Here is a 10,218-nt window from a genome sequence, read left to right as displayed (position 1 = left end):
GCAATTGCTGGGTCGTATGATAGCTCTATTTTCAACTTTTTGAGGAACCTCCATAAAAGTCAGGTTTTCATTAAGTCACACAGGAGTAAAATATAAATGTAGTGAGTGTGGGAAAACTTTTGATTCTATGTCCTATTTTATGTGACACCAGAGAACTCATACCGAGTTAAATATGTGGGTATGCGGTAAATAGGGAAACATGAGGATTTAGTGGAACGGAGGACTTCCATTTGGAGTCAGGATCCTTTAGGAGATTTTTAGCATATCAAGAATAAACCCATGCTTTTCTGACTGCATTTTGATTTTGCCCATCGAAATACCACTCAGTGGTTTTTGGTTGAAGTCTTAAAAATGGATGAGAAGCCTCTTACCACCCTGAGATATTTGAAGAATTAAATACAAAAGTTAAAGTTCTTAGGGTGATTGGTACCTGCATAGTAGGCACTAAACATGTTGTGTTAGCTGTAATTATGATACTCTTCTCTGTTGTGAACCTTAGTAGCCTATTGTAGGTTATTTGGAAATTAAAAGAATAAAGATGAAGTAGAATTCCCATCATCTAAAGAAAACTAATGTCTTGATTTCTTTTCCTTTTACTATCTTATGTATATTTTCTGTATAAATATGGTAATATTGCATGGGGCATTTTATATCTCATTTCCCTTCCCATCATGAAAGAGTATTTTCCAATCATAAAAAGGCCTTTATAAGTAGTTTTTAATGGATGCGTAATAAATAGTCTTTCTTATGATGTCCTTGTGTTTGGATATTTAAGGTATTTCAAAATTTTTGTTCTAGGACTGTTGCTGAGTATCTTGTTGACAGTTCAGATTATGTCATGGACTGGGTTTGAAAGAGTAGGATTATCAGGTCCAAAGTATTCACGCTTTAATGTTAAGTCGGTTTCCAGAAAGCTTGAGCAGTTGCTGCTTCCCCTGGTAGTATGTGAGAGTCTCCCTCCCGTTGGACTCTGTCTTGCGTAGTGTAGCAATACTTTCTGAAAGGCAAGATGTGGCATTTATTTTAATTTTCATTCCTTTGCCCTTCCTGAATTAGAAACTTACTTCCTTTATATTTCCTTTTTTTTTTTTTTTTTTTAAAGATTTTATTTATTTGACAGAGGCACAGTGAGAGAGAGAGAGCATAAGCACGGGGAGCAGGCAGAGGGAGAAGCAGGCTTCCCGCAGAGCAGGGAGCCCGATGCGGGGCTCGATCCCAGGACCCTGGGACCATGACCTGAGCCGAAGGCAGATACTTAACAACTGAGCCACCCAGGCGCCCCTGTATTTCCTTTTTTGTCTGTCCGTTCACGTCCATTGCCTGTTTGTATTTTGAGTCTGACATTTTTCCTGCCTGTTTTATGAGTTCTTATATAGTAAGACTGTTAACGTTTTTGTTACTTACTATCAGCATTTTTTGTTGATAAATATCTTCCTTATATTGTCTTTTTTTAATTTTATTTTTAGATTCATCATTTTTTGGATTTTGTGAAACAGATTTACAAGGAGCTTCCAAAAGTAGTGGTATGTTTTTGATATTGTTTGACTCCGTTATTTATATTCATTTATTACTTCCTCATTCTAAAGGGAATTCGGAATAGTTGGAATTGGGGGGCAGGGGGATGCTGATTTTGGAATGAGGAGTGGTTAGTGGTGGTCAGAATGTAGATTGATAAATCAGCCATTTGAAAGAAGAATTCCCTTGCTTTCACAGTTTTAAGTACATAATTTTTGACATAAAAACAGTAATATATTTTTATTTTAGAAATTTGCAAAAACAAGCAAAAAACAAAAACCCAAGGTGAGTCATCCATAATTTTTTCACTTGTAAGCAACCACTGATGTTGAGGGTTTTTTGTTTTGTTTTGTTTTTTCTTCACATTTTTCCTGCTTTTTGAAGATGGTTGCCCTCCTATTGTGAAGCCTTTTTTGGGCAGGGGTGTACACTTTCAGCCTCCTTTTCAGTATCATTAAAATTCTTTCCTGTATTGAAAGAAGTCTTTCTGAGTGGTGTCAGCAGCGTGTGGAAGTGTCTGTTTGTGCGTGAGGGTGGGCTTCTCCCGACCTTAGGCTCGCCTCGTAGACGGCGCCACTGGGACCGTTTGGAACGGTCTCTAAAGTGCTTCTGCCGGCAGTCATAGTTCTTAGTGGCCCCATAACTTCCTGTCCTGTGCGTGTACCTGGACTGTCTCCGTGATGCGGCTCTTCCCAGTTTTCCTTTCCTAACTATCACAAGTACTCACAAGAAGTGGTAAAAATCATTCTGCTTAAGTCTGTTCATGTGTCAGAGTTTTTATTCTAAAGATTTTTTTTAAGCTTTAAAAACAATTTTTAAAAATTATCAAGGTAAAATGGACTCCTTATGGTATTTTGAGGGTTTTAACCTAAGAATGTATAAAACTTAAAACTTAATTGAGTTCTGGTTACCAAGTCCTGTCACCTGTCACTTCAGTCAGAAAAGCTGCTTTTTATAAGAAGTGGTTTTATTTCACGGAAAGCCCAAATTGCACTGAGGTCTAAGGATGGCAGCGAGGCCCTGGCGTTTTAAAAACGTCTGTCCTTTGCTTCGCTTCTCTGTGGAGGAGACTGTTTGCAAAGTGGGTTCAGTGGAGACCAGCTCCTCGGTTCCTACCACTAGAGGGATGGGCCACATTCTCCCCTGCCTGCTGAGGTAGTAATATATTATACCATGCACTTCAGCTTTTACCAGCCAGGGAAAAAAGGTAGAAAGCATTTTGGGCAAGTTTTTGTCTTCCGTTGTTGGAGGTGGAGAATGTTGTCGCTGTCATGTTATCTTGGTCTGTAAAGAGGACCCCAAGTTGTATAGCATCAGCGCGACAGAGACGTGCACGACACTGGGTTTCGTCCACCACAGGTCAGGTGTGTTTCGCTGAGGAATAGCGTGTGTGACTTGAAGAAGAACGATTTGTGCTCTTTTTATGCAGAACCGCTACTTTGAGAACCCTCAGGTGATCCCCGAGAACACAGTCCCTCCCCCTGAAATGGTTGGTATGATCACCACAATTGCTGTGAAAGTCAATCCAGAGCGTGAGGACAGTGAGACAAGAACAGTAAGTTGTTTTCAGTTGTTCCGTTTTGTTTTTATCCCTGTCTTCTGTACTGGGTAGAGAATACTGACTTTTTATGCATATTTTTAGCGTATCGGGGGGGGGTTTCTTCTCTAAGCCCTGGACGCAGTTAAGCTAGCGCATGCGTGTGTGCCTGACAGCGCATCACTGATTCTCTGGGCAGCTTTGAAGTGCTGAACGAGACTATTGCTCACCACGGATGCAGAGATCAGAGGATCAAACCGTAGTGGAAATCCAGAATCACCCGTTGGAAAGACAGCTTCCCAGGCTACGGGGCCTCTGCTCCATCCTTAGCTTTGACATGAACGAGGTCTCTTTAAGCCACCTAGACATTTCTAGCTCAGTACCGAGAGCGTAGGCCCTGGGCACCATGTTCTAGCCCCACCACTTGGGCTTTCTAACGGTAGCAGAGCACATAATTTTGGTTCTGGCCTTAATTTTCTCTCTCATTATCTGAAAAACATGCCTTGTGTAATCTTGTGAAGGGAATGCTGGTGTTGTCTGCAGGTAATGTGTCGTATTTGAAGTATCGCGCACCCTGGTAGGCTGTATGGAGCAGTTACAACAACTGTGTTTTCAGGATTGAATTAAGAATTTCATATGTGTTTGTTTTACTGCAGTCATTTTGCAGTAAAAGTTTCAGTCTGTGCTAGGCTAAACAGGAATCTACATTTGAATGAAGCTTCCATTCCTTTTCTCTTCCTGAATCAAACTTGTTTTCAGTTTCATTCTTTGTGTTTCTTCTCTTGCTTGTCTGCTCCTGTCTCTTGTCCTTTGGTATCTGAGTCTGACATTCTCCTTACCTGCACTAGGAGTTCTTATATATTTAGACTATTAAGTTTTTTCTTATATTTATCATAAGCATTCTCTCTTTACAAATATTTTTGAGAACAGGGCGCCTGGGTGGCTCAGATGGTTGAGCGTCTGCCTTCAGCTCAGGTCATGATCCCAGGGTCCTGGGGTCGAGTCCCGCATTGGGCTCCCTGCTGGGCAGGGGGCCTGCTTCTCCCTCTGCCTCTGCCTCTCTCTCTCTCTCTCTCTCTCTGACTCTCATAAAGAAAAAAAAAAACAAATATTTTTGAGTAACACTGGGTAAATTTGTACTTTTTGCTGTTCTTTTGAGTTAGTTAATAGGTACCAATTTAAAATTTCCTCAAGTGATATGAATGTCTAAGTTTTGACAAATTTTCCTGATGTTTTTACTGTAGGTGATGGCATTGGAAAATATAAAAACCCTTATATTAAATGGTAGTTCTTTGTGCTTTGTCTTCAAAAATAGTTTGCTCTTTCACCACAGATACTTTCGCTTCATTTCGCTGGGGCGATGCTCAGTAGTGGGCTATGTTATGTGCCACGGTGATAACCATGGTCCTGCTTGCTTCTCTCTTACAGCATTCCATCATTCCAAGAGGATCTCTTTCTCTGAAAGTGTTGGCAGAATTGCCCATTATTGTTGTTCTGATGTATCAGGTATGCATATTGCTTACTAGTTTCTTGGGTTTGGGGTTTTTTGTAGTATGACAAAGTTTTCTTTGGCCAGTGGAAAATGCGTGGGATGCACACATGCTAACTAATGTAGTGAATCTTAGAGGTTTTTGGTATGCCACATTATTTTGCCATAGCAGAGTGTAAGAGCATGAAAATCTGGTATGTTTGCTTTTAGCTCTACAAACTGAACATCCACAATGTTGTTGCTGAGTTTGTGCCCTTGATCATGAATACCATTGCCATTCAGGTATCTGCACAAGCCAGGTGAGGTTTCTTCGGACAGCGACATGGCTGACTGCCACAGTGCTATAATTCCAAGTAAAAATATACTTAACTGTCGTCTTTTGTAAGACATGAAAATTTTGAGTGATAAAATTTTGGTAAAATGATGCGTACTTTAGACTTTTTGAGCTTGTATTTCAATAATGATGTGAATAGTTCTATCACTTCCTTATTTTGAAAAGATGAGCTAATACCTTGGGTTTGGGTGTCTTGTGAGTTTAGAATTAATCATTAGGTGTTACTGTGCTCACTCCCAGCTGTGGGATAAGCAAGCCTCTCCACCTTCAAGCCCCGTTCGTGCTGTGTCTTTCAGCATGAGTGCTAGAATGTTCTATAGCCCTATTCCCCGTTACCTGTCACCCTTCATCACTGAACATGTGAACTGTGCATATTCATCTTTTGAAGCCCCATTGAAGCTTTTCCATCAAACTTAGCAGCATTCTCATAAGACCCCTGTCACTCACTGTCTTGACTGCAGCCCATCTGGCTCTGAGTCATTGGAGGGCAAGATCGGAGGGTGAATCAGCTGTAACAGCCCTTGGTGGCCCTAACTGGGGTCTTTCACAGAGCAGACAGTCTCCTGACAGAATCTGCTGGCTGAGTGGATCAGTCTGGCCTGGGCTCTGGGATGCATGTTGTAGCTGCTCTGGAATGGCTTGGAGAACTGCTTGCTTCATGCCTTTAAACCCTTGTGTTATTTGGAACTGCACACAAATGTGGAGTAATTATGGTTGGTGCTGTGTTCTGGTCTGTGTAGAAATCACATTTTTAGGGCTTAGTAATTACTGTAGGCTTTGATTAATATTAACATCACCTAAAGAGTTAAGAGCTAATATTGTGAATTCTATTCACTTCTCATTCAGGCAACATAAGCTTTACAACAAGGAGTTGTACGCTGACTTTATTGCTGCTCAGATTAAAACATTGTCATTTTTAGCTTATATCATCAGAATTTATCAGGTAAGTTCATTGACTTTTAAGTCAGGTTTACTGAGATACAATTTACGTGCAATAAAATTCACCTTTTGTAGGTATTCAGTTCTATGAATTGACAGATGCGTACAGTTAGTAACTACCAACACAATGAAATAGAGAGCATTTCAAAATTTCTTTTATACATTTACAGTCCATTTGCTCCCCAGTCCCTGGCAAACACTGACTTGTTTTTTTGGCACCTAGTGTTGCCCTTTCCAGAATGTCGGACAAACGAACCCCATAGTTGGGTAGTGTATGTAACCTTTTGAGTGTCACTTCTTTCACTCAGCAGTAGCGCTGAGATTCAGTCTTGTTATTTTATTTTTACTGGTAGTTAGCTGTCTTCGTGTGCTTAGGCTCCCTCACAGAATACCATGGTGGATGGCTCCGACAACAAACACTTACCTTCTCACAGTTCTGGAAGCTGGGAAGGCCAAGATCAAGGTTCTAGCAAGTTTCTGGCAAGGACTCCGCCTTCTTGCTGTGTCCTCATATGGGGTGGTTGGGGGGGAACGAGACGGAGAGATTACTGTTTGTCTTCTAAGGCCACAGTCCCATTGGATTAAGGCCCCATACTTAAGACCTCATTTAACCTTAATTCCTTCCTAAAGACTCTGGTTTCTGGGTACGGTCACAGTGGCGGTGAGGGCGTCAACATGAATTTGGGGGGTGGGGGGGCACTGCAGCTGCAGTACCACCCTGTATGGGTGCACCGTGCTGCCTTTATCCGTTCAGTTGCTGGACATTTGGGTTGTTTCTATTTTTTTTTTTTTAAGCAGCTTTATACAATATAATTCACATACCAACTGTACACTTTTAAAGTGTACAGTTAAGTGGTTTTTAGTTTATTCGAGGCTTTATACAACTGTCACCACCATCTGATTTTTAGAACTGTGTCACCCTAAAAAGAATCCCCATCCTGATTACCATCGACATTCATTTTCCCGTGGTCCCCAGCCCCTGACAGCCACCAAGGTCCTTTCTGTCGGTAGATACGCCGATTGCATGTCTGGACATTGTCAGTAAGTCCATCGTAAAATAAGCCCTGGCACCCAGATTTCCGTATGGATGTATTTGGTGCATCGACTTCTGCTGGTGTTGAAAGTTGTGTTACAGCAAGTTTTGAGGAGAGATTGGAACTTTAAAAAATGGCATCATTCATAAGCCAGTGATAGAAGAGTTTGGGATGCTCTTTTGAGGAGCCTGAGGGGTGATTTTGTTACTGTTCTTCCTCAGTCGTAGTTGTAGTCTGTCCTGATTTCAGTCCTGAGTAGAGCTTGGAGGAAAGAAATGACACCTTATTTCCCGTTAGTCATACAATGTTTTTGAGTAAAATTCTGGTGTAGTTGTAGTTATGTATAGCAGTGGGGTTATGTTACCGTTTGTTACTTTTTTAAGGAAAAAACTTGATTTTCAGAAAGTAAAAACGAAAACACGTTGCCAAATTGTTTAGAGTAAAAACTACCTTCGAAAGCATTTGTAACTCTTTTTGTCCCTTTTATTTTAATTTTTTTTTCTTTTAAAGATTTTATTTATTTATTAGAGAGAAACAGCACGAGAGGGGAGAGGGCCAGAGGGAGAAGCAGGCTCCCTGCTGAGCCGGAAGCCCGATGCGGGACTCGATCCCGGGACTCCGGGATCATGACCTGAGCCGAAGGCAGTCGCTTCACCAACTGAGCCACCCAAACGCCCCTCTTTTTGTCCCTTTTAAAGGGCATTTGTCTAGATAATGATAATTTGCACTGAGAATAGGGAACTTTGGTTTTAAAAATCTGAATTAGGTACCCCTGGATATTTTAGTCAGCTTGAGCTGTGTTAATACTGTCTTCATACTCCTCAGAAGGAAACTGATGAGAGCTCGTTCTGAGTGGAGGGACGATTCTCCTGTCATCCGCAACATATGTTAATGGGACAACTGAGTAGATTATGTTCTATGAAATTTTCTTTTTTTTTTTAGTTTTATTTATTTGACAGAGACACAGCGAGAGAGGGAACACAAGCAGGGGGAGTGGGAGAGGGAGAAGCAGGCTTCCCCGCGGAGCAGGGAGCCCGATGCGGGGCTCGATCCCAGGACCCTGGGATCATGACCTGAGCCGAAGGCAGACACTTAACCCACTGAGCCACCCAGGCGCCCTCTATGAAATTTTCAATATTCTCCCTCCTCCCCACCAATAATAAGTGATTCATATTCATTATTAGAAGTTGGGAAAATGCAGAAGAGTCCAAAGAAGTCATCCGTAATCCCATCGTGTCAAAGAAACTGCTGTTTAACGTTGTTGTACATCCTCCCACCGTGGTAGTGATCACATGAACTATTAAAACTTTCTGGATAATAATTGTTTATTAGGGTGATTACTTAATGAGGGTCCTTTGAGCCACAGTCTTACTGAACCTTTTTGAAGTTTGTAAAATTGGGGTTTTTCTTACCCTCTCCCCCCTAGTCTATATCAATGTGTTTTCCTCCTCACTTTTACAGGAGTTGGTGACTAAGTACTCTCAGCAGATGGTGAAAGGAATGTTACAGTTACTTTCAAATTGCCCTGCGGAGACAGCACACCTCAGAAAGGAGCTTCTGATCGCTGCAAAGCATATCCTCACCACAGAGCTAAGAAACCGTAAGTCCGCCTTACCTTGCAATGCTTGTGTGGGCCTCCCTGCCTGTGGGACCGCGGACATCCCATTGTTGGGCTGAGTCTTGAGTTCACTCGGGTGTTTCGGGCTCCACGTGTCCTTTCTCTCCTGCTGTCTTGGGTTTACTCTTTCCCCTTCTTTCTCGGCCTTGTTGCCTCCACGCTCTTGGTCTGCCTCTCTTCTTTGCCTGTCACCAGGGTTCTCCCTGTATCTTCCCAACAGCCTCATAATTAATGTGATCATTTCCTTAGCATAGTGCATGTCCTCAGCATCTCATGGTACTTCTCTGCCTTTTGGCCGCATATCTTTTGAAATTGCAAGGAGCTGTTTGCTTATTAACGCTCAGCTACCAATCTTTAGAAGGTGAGAAGAAAACAATGTTTTCTTTCGCCATACTGTGAAACGGTGGATGGGTCCTCTTCTTATGCACAAGATTATTACTTGCTTTTTGCTAATCTGATAATTATACTTTTTCTGTCAATTATTGATATATAATTTAAAAATACTTGTATTTGCTATGTCCAGATCGTTACGTTGAAGTTCATCCTCGTTGTTTTGAGATGGTAACCCTCTTCCCCCAGGAAGGATTCAATATTCAATGTTTTGTTGGCCTGGCTTTGTAAATTGGAGTGTACATAAAACTAAGATTGCGCTTTCTTACATAGTTCTTAAACATGAAAGGAAAGGTACAGTGCGAGTGATAATACATGACTGACTACAATAAAGCTCAGATATTTTTATGCTGTTAAAATACAAATTGTAGTGATATTGCATAAGGGTACAGCTGAGTAGAATATAGACGTTTTTAAAACCTTTAAAAAAAAAAAAGTCACATAGCAGAGTGCCCAAAAGAAATGTATGATTTTGCCAAAAATTACAGAACAAACACATGTGCACATCCCCCAGGTTGAGAGATTCTGCGTCACCGGCACGCAGAGCCCCCCCCCATCACCACGTGCCTCCAGGGCTGAGGACCGTTGGCGGTTTGTCCAGTCCCGGCTCCCTTGGCTGTATGTGGCTTTTCTACATGTTCATCTCTAAACAGTATCAACATAGAAGAATTTTAAGTGGGACAGTTTAAAATCGATTCACTGCAGTTCTCAGATTAACTATCAACATTCCTGCCATTCAGGTCATGAGGCTCTGGGAGGTGCTTTTGGGGAGCTGTGTAGCAGGAGGTTTCTACTTGTGAAATGCTGACAGATTAAAAAAAAAAACCTTTCCCATGCTTATCAGATAATTGTGTTCCATCACTTGCAGCCTGGCCCCATGAGCTGCGCGGCTCTGTTTTGGTCTTCACGGTATTCCACAAAGATCAGTGCGTTTCCAAGGTGCTGCTCTCAGGGTTTGATCACATCAGGCTGGTTGAATTCAGCTTTTAGAGCACCCCCCCCCCCCCCTCCTTTTTCCTCTCCCTACTGATTTTTGTTTTGTTTTGTTTTTTTACAAGATACTTTAGGATACTTTATTTAGAAGCCCATAGTAGTTCTTGGACTTAAGTGGGTAAAAACATCACATCTCAAAAGGATTTTCATTTAAAGAAACACTTAAAGAATCATTTTAAATGTTAGTATTGTTATGTATTATATTATTATAAAATACAAAAAATGTGTTCATATAGCTAAAATTTACATATCCACTAACGTTTTCAGTTAGCCCTACTTTTTTTTTGGTATCTGAAACAGTATCAAATGGTAACCCATTTGCACTAATCCTGAAGAGCAGTAGTTTGAGAAAACCTAGCTGTTCAACAG

The 10,218-nt window shown here is 41.3% G+C and overlaps 1 protein-coding gene across 11 annotated transcripts in view; it reads left to right on the top strand.

Annotated features, from left to right (window-relative positions):
* Positions 1-10,218, top strand: part of TRRAP (transformation/transcription domain associated protein) — a 113,433-nt gene that overhangs the window by 12,098 nt on the left and 91,117 nt on the right. For all 11 annotated transcript variants that reach the window (XM_025863829.2, XM_073886362.1, XM_073886363.1 and 8 more), the window contains 6 exons: positions 1,467-1,523; positions 2,945-3,070; positions 4,481-4,558; positions 4,752-4,840; positions 5,722-5,818; positions 8,310-8,448. In XM_025863829.2, coding sequence (XP_025719614.1) covers positions 1,467-1,523; positions 2,945-3,070; positions 4,481-4,558; positions 4,752-4,840; positions 5,722-5,818; positions 8,310-8,448 — 586 coding nt within the window. The remainder of the gene's footprint in view (positions 1-1,466; positions 1,524-2,944; positions 3,071-4,480; positions 4,559-4,751; positions 4,841-5,721; positions 5,819-8,309; positions 8,449-10,218) is intronic.

The sequence above is a fragment of the Callorhinus ursinus genome, unplaced genomic scaffold (genome assembly GCF_003265705.2).
Source record: "Callorhinus ursinus isolate GAN/ISIS: 27379988/994484 unplaced genomic scaffold, GSC_fseal_2.0 scaffold70, whole genome shotgun sequence".
Lineage (NCBI taxonomy): Eukaryota > Metazoa > Chordata > Mammalia > Carnivora > Otariidae > Callorhinus > Callorhinus ursinus.
Note: the sequence above shows the minus strand (reverse complement) of the source record. Positions and strands in the feature narration are given on the sequence as shown.